Raw genomic sequence first — 28,000 nt, 5'->3', positions numbered from 1 at the left:
GCAATGGCCGCTTTCCGCAGAGTGGCAGCGCTGGCCGGAAAACTCAACCTCTGGTCGGCGGCGAGAAACGAAGTGCTCGGCGGTCAGACGGCCGGTGGAGGGGGAACACGAAGGCGCCTGGCTATGGGGATGTGCGTTGCAACGGGGGGCGCCGTGGCACTTTACTTCTACGGTGATATGTGGAGCGACAGAGGCAGGAAGGTGATGAGGCTGAGGAGGCACAGCATCAACGGTTTGCTGCCGTCCATCCCCACCGTTGAAGCAAAAGAGAAGGTAGGAGGCTGACACTGCGGCTGCGATTGGAAACATGTAGTGCTTTTCGTATGGTGGTAGTTTGTTAGCCCAAAATGTTGACACAGGGGCCCCGGTGTGGAGGACTGCGGAGTGAAACGAGCAGAGTATTTTCACGTCTCCTTCCACGGAGATTAGACTGACACAGGCCCAGGCTGGCGGGCCTGTTTGTGTCCAGTAGCCATGGTGTTTCTGGCAGTTTTTAATGTTTTTCTCTCGGGCGGATGAACTGTGTCACTCATTCCCACAACGCCCAGTGGAAACAGTGCGCTCACTGTTTGGCTGCAGGACGTCGGTGTGCGCGCGCAGACGCGGGAATGGCGCTCTCCGCTCGTGCTGGTGCTGAAATGACAACAAGCCAAGGATGCTACTGTCACTCAGGAAATACTTTTACTAATAAAGGTCATATTGTAAAATTTGACTGGAGTAACAGTACATAACAAAACATAAAAATATGCGAGAAGACCCATTACAGAATGAGAACTGTAACCTAATGGCTAGAGTAATTGTTACAGGTTTGAATCCCCTCTTTATCCAAGCTGAAGTGCCAAGGAGTATACCCTTGAGCAAGACATCTAACCCCTAAAACTGTTCCCCAGGCCCCTTATATGGCCACTGACTGCTCCATCCGTATAGTATGGGTTACACAAATTCCTTGTGTGTGAATATATATACTTAGTCAGTAAAGCTGATTTACATCTATGTAATATTCTCTATAATGTAATAGTTTAGGAAAATTATTGCTGAATTCAAGTGCAATAGTTTATTTAATAAAGGTTGGGGTAATGTTAAATACTGCAAATTAGTTTAATATATATACATCATAATTTATTATTTATTACATTCTGTTTCAGTATTCTGAAAAGTAACTAAAACTGTGAGACATTCACGTTCCAGTTCATTGGGTACACTCTTAAAAAGGAAGGCATTCTAACATAACAGTCCTGCAGTAATAACCCCCTTCATGACCGTTACAATGTTCAGTTTACGTTGAAATAGTGCAAGAAAGGCGGTAATTCAACTATATGATCATTTTGGAGGGTCTAGTTTGTGGTACTGTTAAATAAATGTATTGGATTGCTTCTGTTATTTAGCCTAACCCACTTACTAAAATGGGGTTGTCAAAATAATAGAAACATGTGTTGGTACACTGTAATACATATCAAGTCGGTAAAACTTAGAAACAAAAGATACTGCCTTGAAAATGTGAGTAAACTCAACCTGAAGAAAACCTCTGTTTCAACTCAAAAAGTTATAATTAATGATCATTTCTTGTTTCAATGATTTTCAAGAAAAGCACTATATAAAAACAAGACCATTTGCCATTTACCACATTATCCATTGAAAAAAAAAAATAATTTCAAATGAACTCACAATTACTCAGTATTTCAATTATACTATATTCTTATCAATTGCCATTGTATGTTGAGAGCACTACTTAGATTTCTCATCTCAATGATTAATGGCAAGTTTTAAAGTTTACCTAAACTTCAGACAGATTCAACTCATATCTTGTTAGTTCAAAAATGCAGCATTTATTTTTTCAACTCAGAACTTAAAGACATGAGTTAAATGAACATTGACCACACAACCAAGGCTCACACAAAGTCCAGTTACTGGATTCATTTAAGTTTAATTTTTTACAATTGAGTTCAATCTCAGAAACTTGTCATGACTATTGGGCTGTGATGTCTTCAGTGTACAACACAATACTGTTCAACAGCACTACAAAGCCCACACTCCAAAATGAAAGCACAGTCAAATCAAAAGCTCTCTCAGTTGTTTTAAAACAAAGGTTGAATACAACAACCTTAATGAAGCCGAGAGTTAGTGTAGGACCATCGTCTTAGATTGCATTCCAATTGCATTCAATGCAGATGACATATTAGAGAAACGTATTTGTTTCTGCTGAAAAGCAGCCAGATCTATTGGATGTAAAAAAATAATCTAGATAAAATTGCCCATTATACAGAAAGGTCCTTTTGAGGAGGATACGATTGGAATCCTCTTGTTCAGAGCACCTTGAAATGGATGTTAACTTTTATCTACCATGGGTACATATTTGTCATTTCTGTGCATGAAACAGAAAATGCATGTCCCATCCCTGACCATGAAAACCAATAAATTCACAGAGATAGACACAAAGTATAACCCTGACCAAGTTACTGTGGTGATCTGTAGTTCTCAGCTGTGACACATTACTAGAACAACATTAACTTGTTTTGTAATGTGCTGCTAAAGGGCATGAACATAAATGACAATTCAATACCATTGCTTAACATTTAAAAAGACCACTTGTATAGATTGTATAGCGTGACATGTGGAAGTAGTGGAGACACTGTAGAATACAATGTAGAACTCAAATTACAAAAAAAAAAAAAAAAAAATGAAAACACAAGATAAGATAGGACATACATCAACAGAAGGCATGAAATGTTTGAAAGATAACTTTTGGGCCAATATTGGTGCAAGAGAGAGGAATGTCATGCAACTCAAGGTTAAAAGATGATGCAGATATCTCACACATGCTGTAACTATTAGGCTCCAGAAAATATGTAATACTGATGAAATCTTTATTGAAATATTTAGTGAACTGAGACCAGTCTTAATAGCAAACCCATCTAAAACTAGTGAAATATATGCAGCTTGGAAATGTAATGGTATATCATCACTGCGGCCAGGGGTAGCAAAGTTACTTGTTTGGACACTGGGATGAAAGATGGCTTGCCAGTTTAGAAGTCAAGCTACATCTTACATGGGAAAGGGGGGGGGGGGGGGGGGGTAGATGGTTAGATAGCCACTAACTTTGGGAACTTGATAGCTCCAGTGGGTCAAAGGAAACACAGCAGTCTGTGATTCAGTAAAGATATATAAGAAATTTTATGGATAGGTAACAAAGACGTAGAGAAACCTAAGTTGTAACATTCTTGAAAACAAGACAGAGATTCGGGCGATAAGAAAACCAGTCAGTTGGGTCAGTTGAGGCTTCAGAGACCTGGATTTAGGAGAACAGACAATAAGGAGTCCAGACGCATGAGGTGACTTGGAGCAAGTTTAGCTGATTGGCTGCTTTTCAGTTGCCATCATTTGCCATCATCTGTCTCTAGCCACAAATAGTGACCTCTAAACAGAAGTAGATGTGTAAAATTGGTGGGTTTCCCCTTTAAGAGGCTAACTAAAGCAGCATCACACGTGAGAAAACCTGCTGCTTCCTTTGTGGAAGTGAATATTGCTCAGCAATTGAGAATAGTGTAAGCAATTTCTGACCTGATCTCAAGAGCTGGTTTATGTTTTCTTGAACCTGGTCTGACAAGGTAATACTATAATACAAGTGAACTAAAATAAGTAAACTTGATATCAAGAAGGAACACAGGGAATTTTAAGAGACAGATTAATGGAGAAAGCCCAGGAGAGGGGTTAAAGAACTGCAGCTGTGAAGGGAAAATACGAAGTTGCCCAAGGGGAAAACACCTGGAGCATCTGTTGTGCAGTCAGGAGATCCAGACAAAAGGAACATTTCTAGTTGTGGCTACATGACATTACAACTACACAAGCACACAGTGAACCACATGGAGTGCACTTTTATATCACTACCATTAAATGATTTATTCTAGGGATCTTACATCACGTTTTACATAATGTAATGAAAGTGAACCTAGCTGCCTTTGTAGAACTTTTCTAAACTTCATTCATTAGTGAGAGAGCCATGGGTATCTATGCTCTTACACTTGATTACAGTGCATTCCCATGGAGCCAAGCACTCATCTCCTATTCATGCCTTCAAAAGCCCCCTTGGTGAAGGCAGCATCAAAGGTTTATGAATGAATCTGTATGCTCATTAGCATGTTAGCTGAGCTGAGCAGGAACCTCTGTGTGCTGGGGCCTGCGGCCAAACAGGTTTAAATTTGGAAAGCTCTGCTAATTACACAGCTTCATGCAGCAGAGTATGTTGGCGTAGTGGCTCTCCAGCGTTGCAGCTAATCAAGTTGAAGCCCTGGCTCCTCACACAGAGAGAGAGAGATGGTAATCAAGTAGAAAGTAGTGACAAAGTATTTGTGTGTGTGTGCCCCCGTTCTTCTCTTATAACATTATAAGACTGCGCCAGAGGTTCTGACTCTATTTTTAATCTCAGAGAGCTAAATGGAGAGAACTGATGCCAAGAATAGATGGATCTCCTCATTATAGAAATTCAAAAGCAGTGAAGAGACACAAACAGTTTAGAGTTTGTTGTCTGTATGAGAGGCTATCTATAAAGAGAACTATCACAACTGTGGATGTCATATTCAAACTATGACCACTGTCAGGAATGAATCCCCCATCTCTGTAGGGTATTCTGTTCTGAAAGTCAAATATAATGGTTGAATAGTAAAAACACATGCACAGATTATGTACTGATACTATCACTGAATGTGACCTTCTAAATATCAGTAGTGGTGTCACATTTTTTAATAAACAGAACGCTAATCATTTGTTTTGACTTTGACAGAGCTTATTTAAGTTGCTGATTAAAGAAGCCACAGGGTAACTGTAAATTTTGTTTTTTCTATTTTGGGTTTATGTTTATGCAGGCACGACCGTTTGACTTTGAGGAAGGAGATGTGTACATGTCTTCCCATGAGCATCGTTTCCGCATGTTCAGCTCTGTGGAGTACGAAGGACAGCTGTACATGACCCCGCAGAACTTCATTGAGTCAGTTACCATGAGTGAACCAAGAAGTATGTATCAAATGTAGAAATGAGCTTTTGCAACTTTGGTTAATAGGGTGGCACAGTGGCGTGGTGGTTAGCACTGATGCCTCACAGCAAGGAGGTTCTGGGTTTGATTCCATCCGAGGCCTTTCTGTGTGGAGTTTGCATGGAGTGTGTCTGTGTGGGTTCTCTCCAGGTACTCCAGCTTCCTCCCACTGTCCAAAGACATGCTAGTTAGGTTCATTGGTGATTCTAAATTGACCGTAGGTGTGAGTGTGAGTGTGAATGGTTGTCTGACTATCTGTGTTAGATAGACTGGAGACCTGTCCAAGGTGTACCCCGCCTCTCGCCCGGTGACAGCTGGGATAGGCTCCAGCAGACCCCGCGACCCTCCAGAGAACAAGCGCTTACAGAAAATGAATTAATGAATTTATTATTATCATTTATTATTTATGGGATATAGTTGTCAAAAGTGTACCATTACGTCAAATCTTATGTCATTTTTAGTTTGATGGTGGTAGGCACTTTATTGTCATTGTAGATTGCACAATTACATTTTGTGTGGTGACTCTCAGTTTAGCAGCACATCCAAAAAAGGTATGAGCAGGATTTTTAAAATAAGCATGTCAAGAAGTAGTAAGTAAGAATTAAAATAAAATGAACATAAAGGGAGCTTAAAGTGTTGTAATAGTAATAATGGTAATAAAATAGAGGCAGTCGCTTATAGTGCAAAAAAACTTGTAGCTCGTACTTGATTTGTATCAAGATTTTTTACTTTATTACATTTGTATCTGATGACGTATAATTAAGATCTTATTTGTTCCACAGCAAACTCACTTCCTACTTTACTTACTCAATTTCATCCTTTACCTGACGGTGTAGACTTTATAATTATCCTGACCAGAGTTCAGTAGTTGAACATTACAAAGTGGTTCAGTTAATGAAGCTTGAACTGGACATGCATTCAATAAATGAAATATATTGTTTTTACGTTTTTGGATCTTTATCTTTGATCTGCATTCAAAATTCTGGGTTTAAACACATTTTAAATGTGCAGTTCATGTCAGCCTGCTGCCAGTCGTAACAGATTAGCCCCGGCCAGGCAGCCTCAAAGCAGATGGCTTTACAGCTATTGTTTAGTCTGAGGTTAATGTTAGTCAGACACGCACACACATGCACGCACGCACACACACACACACACACACACACACATTCCATTTGTTATCCATTTCTTACCCTTTAAATACCTAAACTAGACTATCATCTTAAATCTGCCCTTTGCTGCTCTAAAACTATCTAAAACTATTGGTTTTCACAAAAAAAAATAGATTTTCTTTCTTCAGTGGCCATTTGATTGAATTGCGTGCAAACCGTGCACCTGTATGTGTGTGTTTACATCTACCCGTGCCTCACTGACATACGATACAGCCGCACATACCCTCTCGGCAGCCGACATACTCTAATGCCCCCTTTGAAGTTGAATTAGATGAACTTTGTTGTATAAAACAGAACAAAAGTAGTATGTGCTTTTACAGGGACATTCCGTGTACTACAAAGACAAGCACGGGGCACTTTAGACGGTACAAATGGGCCTGTGATGATGACAGTGTATATACAGAGAGTGTGTCTGTGTGTGTGTGTGTGTTGTGACTGTACCCGCCACATTAAGACCCATTTCTAGATCATACAGATGCTATCTGACTGAGCCCACCCAAACTCTCTTCTCTTCTTTCCCTTCTTCTTCTCTCCTCTTTTGTCTCGTTCCCTGGCAGACAAGAGGCCCTGGAGGTCCCTGACCAAACAGGTGGGAGACACACTCTAAATCCTTCTTTCTCCTGCTCCATGTTTCAGGCAGACATCTGAGATGCATGTTACATCTGTTACAGCTTTTTATACACTGCACAGTGAAAATCCTGCTTTTTTCTTCTAGTATTGTTGGATCATTTCTTTATGTAAATGTAAAATCATTGTCAGTATATACTCTCCATACTCATGGTGCTTTGCTTCAATCATGTTGTTGACAGTGCTGTTGATCATGGTAGATTTCTTTTTGTTCTGTTGGTGGAAATACAGGAAACACAACATATCACTGCTTGCTGGGTTGAAAGGAACCCTGTGGAGTTTTCGTGTAAACATAGTTCAGTGCTGTGCACCAAAGGCATTGTGTATTCTGTAGCCATAGCAAATATTTGAATACATTTGCAAACCATTTAAAACCGAGTTTTCATTTTTGCATTTTTTTTTTTAACATCCATGTTGAGACTGATTAGCTGTTTAACAGTAGACAACCATGCACTACATGTTGGTACCACTGGCCTCTGTAGTTGGTTTAAAGTACGTATGCCAAATAGAGTATAAAATACAAAAAAGTGGAATCCACACAGACATAACCCAACAGCACCAAAATAGTTTAAAAAAAATGCATGTTCATCCATGACATTCTTATGTTACTTCATTTTCTTAAAAGCACAGTCTTGGTGGCCATTTACACAAACCCTCAAACAACGTATTGTTGTTGATCTTATATGAATCAATAAAATGGAAATCATATTCAATACAATCACCCTTGTCTCCACATTTTTTAAAATATGGAAACAATTCCACATATTAGCTGCACCTAAATGCACACAAATGTTGGTGCCAACCATAGAATTAATTTCCTGATGGATGTGTAAGCTGTAATAAGTTTTTGTGTTTTTTACAGTGCATCTTACTTTTTACTCTATGTGTATCAGGAGCTGGAGAAGATCTTGTCAGACACTCCCCCGGTTTGGAGAGGATCCTCCAAACTGTTCCGTAACCTGAGAGAGCGAGGTCAGAGAGAACAAATCCACCCACCCACACACACACGCACACACACACACACATACATACAAAGCCACACAAAGCAACCTTAGCCCCCCTACATGCTCACTCACATGCAGACTTAATGACTCTTCAATGCTGTTTTCAGTTTTTATTGTTATCAGAGTAAATACGTAACGCACACTCAGATAATAACAAGGTCAGTGAGTGTCAGCTGTCTAGCTGTCAGAGCTTTTACCCTTTATATAACCATATTTAATACAGTTTATGGAATTTTGTTTGAACTCGTTTATTTTTTGTATTAAAAATTTAAAAAGTCTTGCAGTTTTAGAGATTTTACTGGATTTTTGCAGCTTTTCATTTCTGTTCGTGTGCACATCTATACAGGCTTATCTTTTGATGTGTGTATAAATAGTAATTGTAAGTTTGCGTGTCACTATAGGTGTCTCTAATCTGGGGCTGGTTCCATGCTGTCCCTTGTTACAGCCAAGCAACCTCCTGAAAAAATGCTTTCCTCTCCTCTTCTCTCCGCTTCTCTCACTTAATTTGGGGAGAGAACAAATTGTACAGCACCAAAGAGAGAAAGAGGAAGAAAAGCCTAATTAAGCTTTTGCTTCAGGAGTATGTGACAGAGGAATCACACAGTCTGGGACTGAGTCCCCGTAGTGATAATTACACAGACACACTGGGAGATGCTAAATATAGCACACCATGTGTGATGCATCCCCTCTCTTCCTCTACCATAATAACAGAAGTATGTTGTTCAGCTTGTAACTAATGTTTGTGTTTGATTAAGTCTGTAGGGAAAGTGTCCAGGAGTATGGTATTCTTCCTTTTTTTTCCTCAGAGAAATGGAGAGATACTAAGAAAAGTGCATAACAAGATCTAAAAGAAGAGGGGGGATTTTAAGATATGGATGTAGTGTAAGAGCAAAGAAAAAGGTTTGTCTTCATGGTAAGGGGACATTGAACTTACAGTATATACTTATTGTACTTTAGTACTTGTCTATTGGTGTTTCTGTTGGGACATTGCCAAGACACACACACACACCATATGTTTTTATTCTCTCTAAACCTCTCATTCGTTCATTCACATATATGTAAGTTGCCATCCTTCGGGTGAGTGTGTATGTGTTGATGTCAGAACATGCTGTCCTCTTCATGCCATGTTGAGCGAGGACAGTTCAAATCCTTGGAATGGCTTTGGTTTTTGGAGAATGACAGAGCTGCATGTCAGACGAAGGAATGCACAGTGTTGCCTGAATACTGTTTACTGAGTGTGTCTGAGTGTGTCTGTAAAATATGTCAGTACTGGTTTTCAATGACTCACACAGTTACCTAGCACTGTGATGTTATTACTTAGAAACACTGGATGAATTCAGTAGAATGAGGAGTTTAAGTAAAAGTGATTATAAGGTTACCATGTTGGACATTTACTGCAAGGTCAGCCCAGGCCCTTCTGTGTGGATAATGCATGTTTAATTTAGCTTGAGTGGGTTTTCTCTGGGGTGACTTGGTGATTTTAAATTTGCCATAGGTGTAGATTTGACCATGGTTATTTGTCTTCCAGTGTTGGCCTTGTGATTGAGTGGTGACCTTTCAGGTTTACCCAAAAATTGGCTTTTTGGATGGGCTCCAGGCAAACCCAGAATAATGCAAGTACGGCCAAACACTGGATGGATATCAAAAATCATCATTATTTAATGGTTTGTTACAGTTTATGTAATGCCATGATGGTGTATCATGTCATATTTCAAGCAGACCACATATGTACGTTTGAACAAACCCCACATTTCTGTTCATATTAGGGTTGAAAAAAAATATTAGTAATTTGAGTGTTTATTTTTTAATTACTCCATAAATGATTAAAACGAATGAAATGAAAATTAAATGAATCCTGTGGTTAACCACTAAAAAATAAACCTATTCACCTGCAAAAGGTTGCCAACACCCACCTGGAGTGTAAGTGCTGTCTTGTTGATTTGAGGTGGATCTTCTCTGTTGAGATGCTCGCTTGTAGCAGCTATGATACATTGGTGGGATGTTTCATTTTTACCAAGCGTTGAACTTAACGGGTCTCTGTCTCTGGTCGCCATAAATGTGGACAGACGTAAACATTAGCACTCGACGACATATTCTACACAAATCAATGAATTTATGTTGTCACTGTCACTGATGACTTTTTGTTTGCTCTAATTCATATGCCCTTTTACCCATTGATTTATAAGAAAATAATTATGTAAAACTGGCTTTAATAAAACTAGGATATTTTCTTTTTACAGCTTCCCAGGGTTGTAAAGCCAGTTGAGACATTATACAACAAAAGTTGTCTTTTTTGTTTTATTTTTATTTTTTTACTTTCATCCATTTCGTCTTTAAACTGTGTCTCTATGCTTTTTCATGCTGGGCAGGAAGTTGACTATAAATTTCAGTGAGCTAAAAACATCTGCTTCTTGTGGGAGGTTGAGAGTTAGATTTGTTGGGACTGTTGTAAACCAGTTAATTAAAACAGCTGAACAATGAAAAGGACTGAAGATTTAGGTTTTTAATTCTAAATGGGATCAGCACCGCTTTGTTAATACAAGAAATATATGATTTGCAGTTGAAGCATTTTAACCCGCTGAGTGGGAAAGTTTATAAAGAATAAACCAAAACTGAGGAGTGTTTAATGATGCAGCTGACATTTCAGTGATTTCTGGTCTTGAATCAAAGGTGATTTTCCAAGAAGCTTCATGTTTAACACCGAAACTATCGCTGAAGTTTTGTATGTAACCTCAGGTGCAATTGAAGATAGAGTTGATAATGGTGATCAGCACAATTTTAGGCTGAAATAAAATCATATATCTTTTGATTTCGAATAAGAGTTGTTTCTCTCTTAATAATTTCCACCTGAACAACATTATCCCAGCTTTTTCTTTATTGATTCATCACTGAACGTATGGCAGTATACGCGTGAAGGCTGTATTGTAGAAACCTGAGTAGCTTCACGGTGTATATTCTGCTCTTTGCAGAGCTCAGGCTACACAGAGAAAAGATAATTCAGTTCCAAACCAGCTCCTCTTTACAAAACAGTCAAGCGTCAGTAAAACACAAGACTCACACTGGCTCTGACTGGTGTCATGTTCACCTTCACACACACTCAGAAATGGGAAAGCAGTCTCCCGTAACACTCAAGCAAGTCACCCTGAACTATCTGAACGATCAGACAGAAAGCGAAAAAGAAGGAAGGAGAGCTGAGATGGAGCTACAAAGATTCCTAAATGTGCCTGAGGCAAGAAAGGATCACCTCCTAAAACATTTTTCACTTGCTTATCCAAACACAGACACATACACACACCATCAGTGTCTTCTTTACTTTGGACACTTCGGGTGTAGAAGAAGAAGAAACTGTGTGTGGCCAAATGTTGGCAGCTCCGCTTCGAGAAGACACATTTTAAGATGCTATCTTCATGAAAGGAGGGATTATGTGTGTTAGTGTGTGTGTCTGTGTGCGAGGCTCAGGAGGCCCACAGTCTTTGAACATCTGTAAACATTGTGTGTGTTGAATGTGACCTTTTCCTTAACTCTCTCTGTCTTGATCTAATGTCTAGGCATCATCTCATACACAGAGTACCTGTTCCTGCTCTGCATCCTGACAAGTGAGTCAGTTCAGTCACTTAACCTCATCTTCACTTATTTATCAACTTTCTTTCTGTTAGCATTGTTTTATTCTCATTTTTTGAGAACAGTGTTAGCTATGGAAAAATTCTGAACTATGCCATGTGGCCTATTTTATTTTTTGAAGAAACAGAAAACAGCTGAACCTTTTTTAAACTGTTAAAATTAAAATTTAGACATAAATAAGGGCATTGCTATCAATGTTTACTCATTCAAAACGTACTATCGCTGCTCTTGTTTACCTCACATAAAAAGTCTTTCACTTCTAAAAAAAAAATCAGAAAACCAAACTGTCACAGTATTCAGTACTATTTTATGTTTTATTATAGTATTTTGAATTGAATAAAATGTAAACTGCAGGAACATTTTGCAATCAACTTGCCCCGTGTCCATGTTAATGTTCATCAATGTTTATTCATTGTAATTAATGTTTGCCTAAAATTCAGAGGTGAAGATAAAGAAAAATAAGGATCACATTTCTGTAAAGACAGCACGCATTTGTTAAGATCATAAATAATACTAATTTTGCATGTATGCTGTCCATAGCTTTATCTGATCTTGTAGATGTGCAGCTGTGTTTAAACTGAGAAAATGGTAGAGTGGTATACGGTGGATGAATGTAAATGTTAACTGTAGGCCTCACTACAGTCTCTCACCCCTTCTGCCTCCTATCTGTGCCAGTTCTGTCCTTTCTATTTATAGATTTAAAATTGCCTTTGACAAACAGACACACACACTCACCCTATGTGTTTCCCTCTCTGTTCTCCAGAGCCTCATGCTGGCTTTAAGATTGCTTTCAATATGTTTGATGCGGACGGCAACCAGATGGTGGACAAGAGGGAGTTCTTGGTGGTGAGTCGTTGATACTGAGAAAAAGAGAATCCAGTGATAGTCACTGTAAAGTAAAAATCCATGATTATAGATATAAGCTTTTCCTTTGAAAATAGATTAAATTTTATACTAAAAAATTCAAGACTCAACGCTTTTTTCATTGTAATGGCACTGCAGTCGTCTCTGAGATTTCCAGATCTGAATAAACAATAAATCTGCAGCTCTGATGTTTGATATTTCAGCTTGAGATGGAGCTGGTACTTTTAAGTTTAAAGCATTTGAAAAAGGAAAAAGAGTCCACAATTTCTAAAGGTAGCCCATTAAACAACATTTCCTTGAGGACTGTGCATGTGGTACTTTCCCTGTGGGACTCGGCCAACAGATTTTAAAGTAAAAAACACTGCTCCAGGCAGGAAAGGATCAGAATCTCAGTGGAGGCTGGTGGGAGTGGGATGGCACATCAGCAAGAGGGAGTGGTAATGGTTTAAAATCCTGTGGGAGCAGGCAGGTGTGGGACAGAAAAAGAATTCCCACACCGAGGGTTTGGCAATGGATGCCGAACAAGTGACTTTAGCAGTCACAGATTTTTATTTTTAAAAACTCAACTTGAGTTCTCTCCAGAAATCTTATTGGTGATTATGTTTGATTTAGTGGTTAGTTTAGTTAGTTAGTTTAGTTTAGTCATTATTAATTCTAATTAATAAAAAAGTATTTATTTGATTTCAATTAAGTATTTTTATCTGTTTAAAATAGAAAAAATGTCAAACACAACAAACAAACAACCACATGACTGGATGCAGTGCAGCTGCTGTTTTCTGTCATATTGGATGCAGCACTGATTTGCCCTTTAATATCCGTGACCATAAATCACTCCCAGTGTCAAACTAGGAAACCAACACTCTCTTAATCATGTTGCCAACAGACCATTACTTGAATCACATCACAGACCTGCATGAAAGAGTGAATGACCTCGTGAACTGTGTGAATGTTTGTACATGCGAGGATTTAAGCTTCCAGTAGCGCTTTAGATCTGGCCTCATCCCGTCTCTTGTTACAGCTTCAGGAGATCTTCCGAAAGAAAAATGAGAAGAAAGGAAGGAAAGGAGACGCTGAGAAGTCGGCACAGTTGGTAAGAAACTTGGTAATGGACAAGGGACATGGGAGTACATGGCTGTGAGGATGGATTTACTGAAATCCATATACTGAGATACTCAACCATAATACAGCCAAAACAGCCATGGATACTCAATATAGATATGGACTTCCGCAATGCTGCTGCCATCAGTGATATACAAAGATCTAAAATGGCCTGGTTTTATTAAGGCTACTATAACCTTAAAAAGTAAACATTGTTTTACAGGCAATTTAAAAATGGCCTTTTAATACATCATAATTGTAGGGCCTGTTCAGACCTTGCATTAAGATCTGATCTGAGCTATTCGATCGCATGTGGCCAGCTTTAGGTACGAGTGTTCGCAGTGTGATCTCAGTTTCACGCTCTGTATGCAAATAAACACCAACATCATCTGGGGGATAGTAGAATATTTTAACAGCTGCTGTCTTTAATGGATCTCTACTGCTGCTCCAGAATCGAGCAGAGCGCTGTTTTGTGTGTAGGTCATGACTTTGGCACACACGTTAAGTTATTATTTATTGATCTCCGCCCTGACGTTAGTTGGACCTGCACAAAACTCAGATTATAACTCCAAAATTGGAAGTTTCCATACGCACCGTAATCTCCAGGCGACTTAACCACACATGGCGTCTTATGCATCAGCATGACCGCATCAGTACTTAACACACAATCACACTCATGTACTCATATTGAATACTTTCATTTATAAATTCTTACTTAGAGTTATTTATTTTATTTTTTAGTTAGCTAACAACTACAAGGACAAAATATTAAAAGGTTCTCATTACTAATGAACAAACATCACTTATGGTGCTATTTCCTTTTCAGATTAACATTTATAATAGATTTATAACAGCGGTCATGTGTTTTTTTTTTTCTGAATGAATGAGACAAAACTCTACTGTCGCAGGAGCACCTCTATTGAGTATAGGCGGTCTTTAATGCGACCCAGGATGCATTGCTGTCACACTACCAAAGGTGGACACTTGCAGACAGGTGTGACCCAGACCACCTCCATATGTGGTCCTGGGGGTGTTCACACCTGTGTTTTACATGAACGGATCGCCCAGATTGGATCTTAATGCAAGGACTGAACAGGCTCGTGAAGTACCACAACATACTTTTTAAGGTTACTGAAAGGTGAGATACGTGTTGTACATGTGGACGTTGTACACGTGGATGTGTTGAAAGTGACACATCATAATGCAAGTTAATTGTCATCTGTATTTAATCGGATTTGAAAGTTAACCTTTCATGTAACTACTTTAGAGAGCATGCTGCCTAGAAACTGTTTTTAACAATGTAGTGTCTCTTCCATTTTTACTGTGTCTTAGCACTCCTGTGATTGAAACTATATACTTTGCAATACTGCTGCTACTGCTTATGTCAGCCATGTGTTTTATATCTACAGCGACAGACTTGACGGCCTTTCAGCTCATATTTAAGGACTTAATAATCTATCAAGCCTACATTCAGAAATATAGCCACCCATAAATCGACATGGCTGGTTCAATATTAGCTAATCACATATATTCACAGATATATGGGTGCTGACTTATTGTATTTGTTGGGCTATAGCTAAAATACAGTAGTGGTGAAATAGCTAACATATGTTTAAGGTAATTTAACAGTGACGTTTGGTTAATTATTACATCTATCTTACTGAGGGCTCCTTAGCAGAAATATTTGCTTTTGTTTTGTGTGTAAATTATGAATCTTAGTAGATGTATGTACAGTTTTAGTAAAGCCGCAAATTAAGGTATAACTATTGCCGTCAAAACCCCCATTGGTTAGTACTGGCTTATCTACATTTAGCATTTTAAAAATGTAGATTTTTTTATCATCCTTCTCTTGCAGATGAAAAAGCCCTTTCTGGTTACTCATTTAAAGACATCAGTAGAGAATGTACTGTTTAACAGTTAAAGTCATGCTCTTATGCTGAAGTGAAAATAGAAAATCTATCAGAAAAAAAACATTTAGATGAGCTGAAATACCAGCTATAACATTTACATTTAATCTGAAATAAAGGTTGAGGAAATTCTACAGTTTCCTTCACATGCATCATCTCACACCCTCTGTGTGGTGCAGTGAACAGTGTTGTAAAGCAAAGTGTGTATTCTGAAATGTAATCATAGATGTGTTGAAAATGACACATCCTCTTTCCTTGCATGTACTAACATATCTTTTACCTTCTCTCCTCCTCTCTGACTGCATGCTCTGTCCTCTTCTTTCTCTTCCTCATGTCTCTCTCTGTGTGTTAGAGTATGCAGCTCTATGGATATCAGGTTGCCCCCATGAACAGCGTATGTATCCAAAACCATAACAACATAGTCTCCTTTTTCTGCTCTTTGAATAGATAAAGAAAGTAAATGATGAACAGAGGATCAGACAACTGTATGGGTTTCTTCATCCTTCACAGTTTTGCAAGCACGATAAGGAATTAACATATTGCTAACAAAAGGGAAAGTACAGAGAAATACAGAGGAAAAATTTCTCTGTATTTCAGCAGAAGTACAAATTGTTTGAGGTTTGTACTTCTCAATGTTACAACGGAGCAGTAGGTAAAAAAAGTTCAAAGTTTTTGAAATACACAAAGAATCAGGTGAGATGGGTATCACTCACATTTCGCAAGCAGCTAGTTACCAAAGAAACAACAAACATTGGTTCCCACAAAATTGGCCTTGCAAGGATTTAAGGGTCGTAACACACCAAGCCAGTGTAGGGCTGCTGTTCAGTGTCTGGGGCTGTAATTTAGAGTGATTCGGTTGGAGAGATCTCTCTGATTGGAAGTTCAGTTTAGAGAACCAGTGCATGAGACTTCTACACAGACTTCTCTAGATATTTGACATCTTGAAATTCTGAACATTTAAATACACTTATATTTTCAGTATGACATGACCATCTAGCATGAATAACCTGTAGACCAACTGATCAATGATGGTTTGTTGCTTCCTGGCCTCCCAGCTGTGGTTGTACTTCCTTTGAAGGTTGAATACAGACTCCTGCCACCTGCTAGCATGAAGAGTTATTTCTTTTCAAACAGGTGCAAGACATATGTGGCAGCTTGCTTTCTGTTGGCTGATGTCCTAGTGGTGTGTTCAAATGCACTGGACTGGTGACATTTAGCCGTTGTTACCTGTAGCTCTTCGATATCATTGGTTTGGTGTGTCCATAGAATTTCACAAATTAAGGGACTGTATCTTGCGTAATCCTTAAAGCCTAGTCGTCTTTTGCTGCCTGCAGCCTTTATGCTAAGCCAAGGTCAATCTAGCTTCAGATTTAATCGGATGCATGTATCTTCTTATCTAACTCACAACAAGGAAGCAAATAATCATATCACTACTTGTACAAAAATACATTGATGCTGTTATGAAATTACAGTTGTAGGGAAGACAAGGGACAGAGCAGTGATTGGATTGGGACGTATGAGATATTTCATTTTGCACCACTTATAATAATTACAAATAAATAATCTCATGGGGTTTTTTTTGGGCTTCAGGGAAGTCTGGTATTTTTCAATGGTGTAAATGTCAACTATATCAGGCCACTGTGTAGACAGTGTTTAATGCCCCTGACCTGGTCTTTAAAAAATCCTTAACCCTCTCCCTGCCCAGCTGATCCTCTGTCATCAGTAAAATGTACTTTGCCAGCTCCTTGAAAGGATGAATGAAAAGAGAGAGGGTGATAGAGAAAGACTCAGGAAAGGGTGTCCATCTGTCAGGTCAGCTGATGGATTGATCGAGGGATGATGGCAGAGGGTGGGATGAATGGACAGAGGAATGGCAGAAAAGGAGTAATAGATTTAAGGGGTCAGGAGAGATGAACTCTTACTAAAAGAGAGTGATGTAATTTAGAACGACTTGAGACACTCCGAAGCTCTAAACACAATCAGACTGTCCACTTTAGACCGTTTTAGAGTGCATGCTGTTTGTTTTGCAGTGTGTGTGTGTGTTCCTTTTGGGGGGAGGTTTGTTAATATAGAGAGAGAACAGGAGATTTTTATTGAGGAGGCCTAGGTTACAGACAGAACCTTGTTTTAATTGTCTGAGCACATTAACATTACTACTATAAAGAGAGCAAACACTTCATGTATGTCCGTTGAAATTGAACAGATTGCTTTTTAACTGTTGAACTGATGAATTTCTATGAAAATAAAGCTCATTTATCTACTTATTAATAAAAATAACTGCCTTTAGGTCATTATTTGCTCATATTTTCCCCTGAGATATATTGGTAATCACCATAGATGTTCCCGTACCATGGGTTGTAATAAATATTTCAAATAGAGATGGACTCCAGTGTAGTAAAAATGTCAGGATGATATATGCCGTCCAGTCACTGTTGGCTACCAGCCACTAGTCTCTGTTTGAACTATGAGCTTTCCTACTCTCTCTCTGTCTGTTTCTCTCGTTCTCAAACACACACACATACGCTCACACACTCACACACACAAACACTCCTTGCCCTGTCAGTGTTGTGATGGATAGCTACATTGTCACTGTGAAGTTAGGAGTGGTGCAGGGTCATGTTAAAATGGCCGCCGCTGCATGCTCCCTGGAGAGAAAGACGAGGTGGGTGGTCAGGAGCTCAGCATTGTGTTAGGCTTTTATTAAGGTAGAATGCATACTAACACAACCAGCTGTTTTCTGTCGCCATAAACAGAGCTGGTATAATATTGTAGGTTTGAAAGGGGAATCTGCTCACATTATTTGCTGACTCAGCACTTAGGCAAACTATACAAAATATAGTAAAGCATCAGCAGTCCTTGGGTGATTTTAGTTTAATAGTATATATTTCTGTAACCAGCATCTTTTATCTGTAATGTACGTGGATTCATAGAATAGGACTGTTTGTGCATAATTCCTTCCTCAGTCTTTTTCCTTTTCCTTTTTTAATAACATGTTTATGTGCCTGGTGCTTGGAGTAAATTGAATCAAAAAACTTAAATGGATACAGTGATTTTCATGTCGTTTTTTTATGGGAGGGGACTTTCTTTTACTTTTAATTGTTTGTTTGTTCTGTCTCATTTGGTTTAGCAGAATAGATGGGGTTTCATATGTTGGGGATATTAGTCAGTGCCAGAATGAATCAAGAAGATTTTTTAAATATATTTTTAATATGTTTTGTTTTTTGTTTTTAACGGTACTATTGATTGATATGTGTTTGTGCTATGTTTGAATTTAAATTCAGAAAGACAACTATCTGAAAATGTCTGTATAGAAAGAAAACTGATAGAGTGAATATTGGAAGTTTACTTCCTGGATTGGTGGAGGTGAACTGACCCTGGCCCTGCTTGACCACTCCTACAGGTGCTAAAAAAAGAGAGTCAGGAGTTTGTGGCACGGAGTTACTGGGACGTTTTGAGGCGAAGCGCCAGTCAAGTCCTGTTTTCTGACCTGGCGGAGGTACACAGATCCAACTATTCTCTGTCCCATCATCCCTCCTTTCTTCACCCATCACTCTTTCTTTCCTTTTAGTCCTATCCAGTTAAAATAGATAATCAAAAGATCTGCCATAGGGCCAGAGTAATTCATCAGCATCAGGCTTGGTCAGAATAAAACCAGGAATCTGAAGGAATCTGAGACTGAAGCCTTAAATTAACACGTCTTGAACATGTTGAGCAATCATGTGTTGAAGCCTTTACTAGATATACCTCACAATCTTTCCTATCATTCCTCTTTTTATCCCACATTATTCTGCTGTGTATGTGTTCCTTATCCTTATTCCTACTATGCCTCTGTAGTGTAGAAACTTGTTCTTTCCCCCAGCTCCTTTTTCTTTTTCTTTTATTAAGATGAGCTCTAAAAGAAATCATTGCAATTAATTCAGTATGCCCACCCAATCAACCTCTCCTAATCTTAAAAAGACATTTTCTTTCTTTATTTGACACACTGTGAATTTGAATGTGATAATCTGAGCCTCCTCCAAACATTGGACTTTTCTGTCCACTCTCACACATTTCATTATTTCAGTAATAAGTGACATAATAAGATGACATTATTCATTTTTCAACCATTCCTCTTTGTATTTGTTCCCGTTCATTATACTTTCAATACTTTCAAATCATTTAAACTTTTTTTTTAATTTCCGTGCAACAGTACCAGCCCATTAATGTCAAATGACAGATCTTGTAATTGTTTTGTTCTAGTAACCTGTTCTGTTTCTCACCTGCCTCCTGTCTTTGACTGGTCTCTTCGTTCAGCTTTGTATGTGTATCTGTGCCTTGTTATCTGTCCTTTGTTGTTGCTAGTGTTGTAGCTTTGGTGTCTTTGTTTCTCACTTTGCACCACAAATGTTAAATGACACTGGTAAGAAGGGGAACTGCAGAGCACATACAAAAAAGATAACAGAACTGCATGCTCATTTATAAAATCACATAGAATTCACAAGTTATTGGTTTATTTCTGAACTTTGAATTACAAAAAAATATGTCAAACGTAGCACTCAGCAGTTCTTAACCAAAAGGTTGACTTGAACAGCACGTGGCTAGCATAGACTTCACACAACCCTCAAAAGTTTTTACTTCCAAGAATAGACATATTACTTGTTATTTAACACACATTCGAGTAATGCTGGACAGAATTAATAGAAAAAGAGTTTAGCTAAGTTAGTAGCTTGTTGAGGCTGTATATAGTCATGGTGGTGCTAATGTCAGCATGCTAACATACCATGTTTGCCATCTTAGTTTACATGTCAGAATACAAGAATTTGCAAATTTGCACATTAACTTAAGTATATTGTAGACAAAGATCAAATTCTATTTTTCTATGGTGAATGAATATTAAATGTCAGTTACAAACTTAATGACAATTCATCCAATAATTTCCGAGATATATAAGTGAAAAACCTCAATCCTGACCTCACGTTGGCACTAGAGGAACGTTCAGGTGAGGGAGGAACAACCAGTTGAAGATCTATTTGTATGGTGTCTTAATTTCAACAGCAATACATCTTGTAGTTGTTTACCTTTTCCCCGGTTTCTACAATTGTCTTTCTGATAAAGATGGGTCATAATTAATCATAGCTAACATAGCAGTAGCAGGCTTGCCAACTAATTACAGGCTGTGTGTTGTGGTGGCAGCGGAAGCTGAGGTTGAGGTAATGACAGTGGAGTGTAATGGGGCTGACCTTGTATTTACACTGAGCAGCCTTTCATCTGCCGGGATGTAAGATGGACAGAACAGACAAGTCAGACTGAGAGGAATGAGGAGTAAGGAAAATAAAAAGAAAGAGAGCTATTAAAGACTGTATAAAATGAAATTAATTGAACACACACAGGGAAAGAGTAACACAAATCTATAAGAGCCCTTGATCAGATAAGTAGAAAACATGAGGGTGAAGAAAAGAAAGAGATAAAATCAGAGTCAACAAACAGGTGAAAGAGGCCTAAAGAAGATGACACAGGTCAGCAGACAGAACAAATGCCCAAGAACAAAGTGGGTGAGAAGAGAAGAGGTTTGGGAAGTACATTTAGGGGAAAAGAAAGAAGCAGGTTGTATTTAGAGAAAGATGTGTTTACTCAACAGATTAGTCACCATTATACCTCTTTGCTTTTGTCTGGAGAAGGAGGGACTGGCTGACAGGCAAAGACAGAGGGAGGGAAGGAAAGAGCAAATCACCTCTGTTTGTCAGCTGAAGGAGGTACTGACGGGTAGCATGAAGAGAAAGGAAATCAGAGTAATCAGAGGAGGGGCAAGATAAGAGAAGAAAAGTGATTGGAGAGAAAGAAAGAAAGGAAAAGAAAAAGAAGGTGGGGGCTAAAGGTGCATGCTGAAAAATGAACAGGTCGTGAGAAGGGGAAAGAGGGTTAGCTGTTTTTAACCCTGGAAGGTGTGACTGACTGACAGTCTGACTGACTTGACTAAAGACCGACAATGAGCTCTTCCTCTGGAGTATTACTCACAGATAAGGGAGGGAGGAGGAAGAACGTTTAGCGTTTACATCAGTAATTACTGTTTTTACCCTCTGCTTCACGATCAAAGGCACTTGAAGCTCACAAACACACAGATGGATAAATAGACACATGCATACACCAGGTGTTGGCTCGTGCCTCGTAGGCGTGGTAATCATTACGTTGTCACGGGGAAGATGAGCTCACACCAGTGCTGCCACACTTCCAGGAACGATAAGCTTGTTGTGATCAGTTTGACATCACGTCTACCTCGAAGGAAGCAGAACAAAAAAACTATGCACTGACAAAGATGACTGACAAAGACACCTTTTCTTTGGTTGGATATGTGGGATAAAAATCATTAGTTGTGGTAGGATTAAAAACAAGCAAAAGCCAAAGTAAATGAGAAACAGCATGATATTTTCATATTATGCTGAGCTATAATTATAAACAGGTTACTGCTTGGAATCATCATGAAATGATTAAAGCTGCTCTAATCAATATTTGAAGTTATCTTAACAATAGATTAATGTCACTCGTGGTATTGAATCCAAAAACTAATTGCTATGATTTGGAAGTTTTCCTTCACCTCTAGTGTTTTGGGTTTTCAGCGCATAACTATATTGTTTTGCTCAACTGCAGCGGGTAGTGATTATCACATTACCAGCGCAACACCAGAGGACAAGAAGACAGATAAATATTAGATATACATTCTGTAAGTGGCTGGAAACATGACTGTATGTTCACCATAGTCCCTGTGTAAGTTCATGTTTGGTTTACAGCCTGTACATCTACTTCCATGTGGTTAATAATCAATTAATGCTCTTTTAATTAGTTGCTTAGTTAATGTATTTATATGTAGTGAGCAGAACAGTATAGCGTCCAAATCTCAGTAATTTCTCTGCTACTAGTTTGCACAATTCCATTAATTCAATTAATCACCATTACCAAAGTTAAACTCCAGTTTCAGGCTTCAGTAACTGTGCTTTTTAAATGTTGTCATTAAAACATCCTGACCAATTTTAAATTATACTTTATGCAGTTAGAATCTCTACTGATCAGCCGATAAGCTACTGCAACCACAATTAGACATCTACAAGAGTCATAAGAATATCTTTACATACATTTTTACTGAACTTTTTTAAACTCAGAAGAGAAAGAGAAAATAGAAAAAGAAGCTAAGGGAGATCCACCTAAGGAAGAGAGCACAGACACACCACCTGGATGTTGTCTAGATGCATGAACAGCTCATTTGTCATAAAGACATCAAGTAATGCGTCAGTTAAAAGATAAAAGAGCAAAAGTATTTTTGTCCCATTTGTCCACAATCAGAGGCTTAATGAATAGACCCCCCAGTAAAAGAGACACGGAAAACAAGACTGTAATGATAAGTCTGTAATTGTTTCAGTTTGTCTGTGTTTATATGAAGGAGCTCTTCCTATGTCCCTAATCAAAGACTGAAACCCCACACTGCAGAATAAACCAGAAACAGACTAAATGTTGGGAGTTAAACTGATGTTGGTGGTCCTAAAACAGCATTAACTTTTAATGTTTGATTCCCAGAAGACTTTTTGTTCCTGTGGGTTACCAGTCTGCATCAATTACAGTGGGATCTAGAAGGCATGTTTGCTATCTGGTTTCTGCCTTTAACTAATACTGGCTGCTGATGCCACAGTTACCAGATACTGAAACTAACAATCTGATTTGAATGTTTCTTGTAGCTTGGAAAGAAGGAAAGAATACTTTTTTCTGCTTAGATGTATCTCTGCTATTTATTTTATTATTCCATCATTCTAATACAGGGAAATCAGCTTTAAAGCCTGCTTCTCTTTCCATCAATACCCCAGCAGCTCTGTCATAGACATTTACACACACGTACACCTAACAAACATAAGAAATATCTTGACTTTTTCCATATGTAAACATGTGTCATCTTGTTTGACATTTTCTTCTCGTCCCACATTGGATTTTAGGATTTTACCCTTAAGGTAGAACCACGAATTGCATCGTGGTGATGATGATATTTATGATGATGATGATGTATATGGCATAAACGCTCCTCCTCCTTAGAGACATGAGATTCCACTTGATCTGATGTCTGCATATATATTCCTCAGCATGGCCAAGGATTGGATGTGGGGGTTGGCTGGGTGGGGCATGGCAGGCAGTGAGCAAAAAGATGGACTTTTGAAGTCTGATGCTGGCTCAGTGGTTTCTGGAGCTGCTCTCAGTCACCTTTTTCTGAAATCCACATATATATTATTACATATTATGTAACAAAAACACAGGTAAATAGTAGCAGCTCAATCAGTACATATGTAACCCTGTTCTTGAAAGGAATTAAGGACGTGATAACTAGCAGATTAGAGGATAAGCAAACAGGTCAAACTGCCCAAAGCCTATTGTATGGTTTTCAAATGACCAGATCAGTGAGTCAGCACACACTCCCAAACCCTTGAAGTAAGAGAGAAGGTTATTTAAGCACGAAATAAGAAGGAATCACCCAAAGAAAGTTGTGAAGTTGACAGCTGAGATTCTTCTTCTGTTGACGGAAAAAGGTGGAATGGGTTCACAAATTCTCTGCATCTGTGCTTATGTGGGTTTTGTTCACTTCTGCTGTTGGTTATATGACCTTATGTTCAAGTGTGACCGTGTGGTATTACCAGAAAGGTGCATGGGATATGGTGGCTTTAATGTGTTTGTGTGTGTTGGCAGCTCAGTGTTGTATCTTTGTCTGTATTGATGTTCTTCCATGAGTCTTCTTTCCCCCACGTCTTTCTTCCTCTGACCACATCTGTTTCTCTCTGTTTAATACACTCTACTTGTTTAATTTGTTGTCCTAATTCCTCCTTAATTCTCTCTTACCCCATCCTTACCTTCCCACTTGCTCAGTGAATGCAGGCATGAGTCTGTTCATTGTTTCATTGTGCTTGGGCTGCTACCAGAGCGCTTGTCTAGTCTTCATCAGTCTTTCTGTCCTTGTTTCACCCTGCTACAGCAACACTCACCAGTCTAGAGTGCACAGGAAAAAAAGCTCCACACTTCTAATTTGATTCCCCTGCTTTTTGTTCAAAAACCAACAATAACAACTGACACAACTGGTATTTTGGTGCCTAGACTGATATGTTTGATCGAATGATGTCCGCCGTCTTTTTGTCTGAGCTGATTCCTTTGATTGACATTGCTCATCCGCCGCACACGTGCAGCAGAAACCTGCATCTTGATAGCCTGGCCATGTTGGATTACCGATGGACTCATCCCTCCAACTGCATCTTCTCCAGCAACAATGGTCAAGGTTTTATCAATTAGCCACTGATCATGTGTCCTGTTACTCTTCCTTTGATAGCGAGCTGATGAAAGCGTCACAATTGACACCACGCTATTGGTCCATTTCTTTGGAAAGAAAGGGAAGGCAGAGCTTACATTTGATGACTTCTACAGGTACAGCATGAAATGTGTTCTAATCTTAACAATCTTAAACAGATCACAGAATCTTAGATAGACTAAATATTTTTTTTGCTTTCTGCCTTTCAGGTTCATGGATAACCTCCAGACGGAGGTGCTGGAAATTGAGTTTCTGACCTACTCTAAAGGTATGACCACCATCAGTGAAGAAGACTTTGCCAAAATCCTGCTGCGTTTCACCAATGTGGAAAACATCAGCGCTTACCTTGAGAATGTCCGCCAGAGTATACCTGATGAAAAGGTAGAGCACATACATGCACACAATAAGGGACACACAGACTGGTGGTTTTACTTTAGATAACATCAAACAGGTTTTCTGATCTTTATCCATCTGTTAAATTTCTCCCTCGTCTATGGGTGCTCCTGCCCTCTGGCCAAAGAAAACACCTGTAATTTCCCACAGTTGTCTCTGCCTGAGGCTGTTGTGGCTCTTCACACTTCAGTGCTCCATTGCTTCACTTGACCTCACACATACACACAGACAAAACAGACACACATTTGAAAGCACTTTCAGCTACATCTATCTATCTATCTATCTATCTATCTATCTATCTATGCTTTTATGACATGTTGTCCTTCTGCAACCCAACTTTATTTCTGTCCCCTCTTTCCTCCTTGTGCTATTGAAGAAGCAGGTTGGTTTCTTCCTCGTACAATACACAACCTGCCATTACAATTGGTCAGTCTATCCTGCTAGTTCACTTTCCATCTTCTTCGTTTCTCCACATAAGGGTTGTGTCGGTTGAGATACACAGCAAGAAAGTGTATTTTAATCTGCATCTGTTCATGTAAACCCAGAAAGCTACATTTTGTTAAGCACTTTTAAAATTTTACATAATCTCATTCATCTGTTATAGGTTTGAACTTGATTCACAGCAGAAAGCCTGTGGCGCCAAGCACTGTCAGTATAGCCTTGAAGTTTGGTCATTCGTTTTATTAAATATACAATGACCTAATGTAGAGAAAATAATGCTCTGGTCTGACCTCATTGTTACATCTACAATGTACAATCACATGCCATCTGAATAACCAGCTACACCTTGACTGGCTTCAGCATTGTGACTGTATGCCATTGCTTTCAGGTTATGAAATACTGCTGTTTAAGTTGTCCATTTCATGCACACACAATCCATTCATGTAAGACTTCTTATTTAATCGGCTGTGACACTGAAATGTTTCTGATGGATTTTTCAAACAGAGTGGATGTACCTCAAGGAATGCTGTGTGCATGCCTGTTAAGCCCTCTTTGGTGTCTTGCTGGATTGGTCATCATTCTCATTTTCGAGCTTCTTCCTCTCCAGAGAATATGGTTTTCTTCAGTGCTCCTACCTTCTCATTTCCTGGATCAGTTCACACATGATTTCCTCTCATGTTTCAGGGAATCACCTTTGATGAGTTCAGATCCTTCTTCCAGTTTCTCAACAATCTTGAAGACTTCGCCATTGCCATGCAGATGTACAATTTTGCTTCACGCTCCATTGGACAAGGTACCAAAAAACATGTTGAACTGATACTGAGGCTTCTTGCTTACACTCACAGATGTTTTGTTTTCTGTTCTTGCTTTGTGAGCAGCAAATAGCCAAAATGATCATTTTCACATTATCTGCTACCAGATGAGTTTGCAAGAGCGGTGTATGTGGCCACAGGCCTCAAGCTGACACGTCACCTGGTAAACACCATCTTCAAGATCTTTGATGTTGACCATGATGACCAGCTCTCCTACAAGGAGTTCATTGGCATCATGAAGGACCGTCTGCACAGGGGAGCCAGGGTAAGGAACTTTCTATTAGCTGAGAAAAATCTGTTCTTAGATCATAACGGAACTCCACTAAAAAGTCTAAATCACAGCAACACAGACACAAAGAAAGAGCCATTTTATTGCTCTCCACAGAAAAGCCAATAGTCTGCTCCAGAGAGACAGTTTTGGGTGTAGGATTTAGTGCCATTACTTCAGCAGCATAGACTGATGAGCCAAAACATTATGCTCACTCTCTGATATAGTAAATAACTAACTCAAAACAGAAGTTCATATCAAAATGTGTAAAGCTTAAATGATCTGCTGCTAAGGTCTTGGTACCAGATACCACAGAGCACCTTCACAGGTTCATGTTGTGGTGAGTCTGAGCTGTTTTGGCAGCAAATCTGAGCTGGGAGGATGGTTGATCAGTATCTCCTCTTACATTTCTGTAAAATTCTCAGCGTATGAATTTATCACATGAAACATAAAGAAAGGTGCTTCAATTTCCAGAGCAAGCACAAAACAGCTCCAAGACTATATACTTTCATAATCAGTAAATACACCAATGAAGACACACCGATTTTTTGTATATAAACAATAACAAACACAAACTAAATCCAATATCCAACTTTATTTTAACTAGGCTGAAGTTTTCTGCCAAGCATTACACATTTTGAAAAAATATTATGTTGACAGTACCAGTGATAATTCAACACATACAAGACAGTCAGCTATGACTGGTAAAACCTTAAATTAAAAGTGATGAAAACTCCCAGCTAAACTGGAAATCATCTTGAGCAACTTCATGGCATTGTTCCTAAATGACATACTGCCCTCTAGAGGTAGATTTTGCTACTATACTGGAGTTCAGATCTTTCACAGAGGTGAATGGAGTACATTGGATGTAGGTACAAGTTTAGAATTTGCCTGGTATGCTGCAAATTGTACAAACATAGAGGTTTTGTACGATGCTATCTTGGCCTCACAGTCTTGGCTTTTTAACAGTGTTGTTCCTGTATCTCTTTTTCTCTTTACTCGACTCATATACCTAATCTCCTTTCTAATCCATTTCTTCTTCTCTGTTCCCATACATTTTCCTGCTCTTGCCTTAATTTCTCTCTGTCTTTTATTTAATCTTCCCTTCCTACTTCAACAATCTTCCTGCCTCACTTTTTTCCCCCTCTGTTATGATGTTTGTCAAATTGACATCTCAGGGCTATAAATCTGTGGAGCGCGCCACCTCCTTTAAATCCTGTCTGAAGAAGGAGCTGGCAAGCAGATAAGTATCACTAACTAACTGCAAAGTTTAATATGTTTCTTGAAAATGTATTTATCTTAAATCTGAGAGAGTGATGCAGAAGTGCAGTAGCCTCAATATGATTCATCCCCAGGCCTTTGACATTCTGCCTGCAATATGACTTCAATAACATGTCTAGACTAAATGCCTGGTCTGACTGCAACACATCAACAGAATGGGTTTTCATAATATTCACACAATA

The 28,000-nt window shown here is 38.9% G+C and overlaps 1 protein-coding gene across 2 annotated transcripts; it reads left to right on the top strand.

The window, feature by feature from the left end:
• micu3a (mitochondrial calcium uptake family, member 3a) lies at positions 1-28,000 on the top strand (the record flags this gene model as incomplete). 2 transcript variants are annotated; one of them, XM_084563785.1, is made up of 15 exons in its annotated part: positions 4-273; positions 4,860-5,007; positions 6,753-6,784; positions 7,716-7,794; positions 11,375-11,422; positions 12,211-12,293; positions 13,330-13,401; positions 15,669-15,710; positions 18,717-18,812; positions 23,272-23,286; positions 24,645-24,739; positions 24,833-25,004; positions 26,142-26,250; positions 26,377-26,534; positions 27,716-28,000. In XM_084563785.1, 15 exons carry the CDS (start codon positions 4-6, stop codon positions 27,782-27,784), a joined length of 1,488 nt encoding a protein of 495 aa, XP_084419911.1. In that variant the 3' UTR covers positions 27,785-28,000. The 2 variants fall into 2 exon arrangements, with proteins under 2 accessions (XP_084419912.1, XP_084419911.1); XM_084563786.1 differs by lacking the exon at positions 23,272-23,286 and having other exon boundaries at positions 1-273.

Source organism: Chelon labrosus, assembly GCF_963514085.1.
Source record: "Chelon labrosus genome assembly, chromosome: 2".
NCBI classification, from domain to species: Eukaryota; Metazoa; Chordata; class Actinopteri; order Mugiliformes; family Mugilidae; genus Chelon; species Chelon labrosus.
This window is presented reverse-complemented; position numbering and strand designations above follow the sequence as displayed.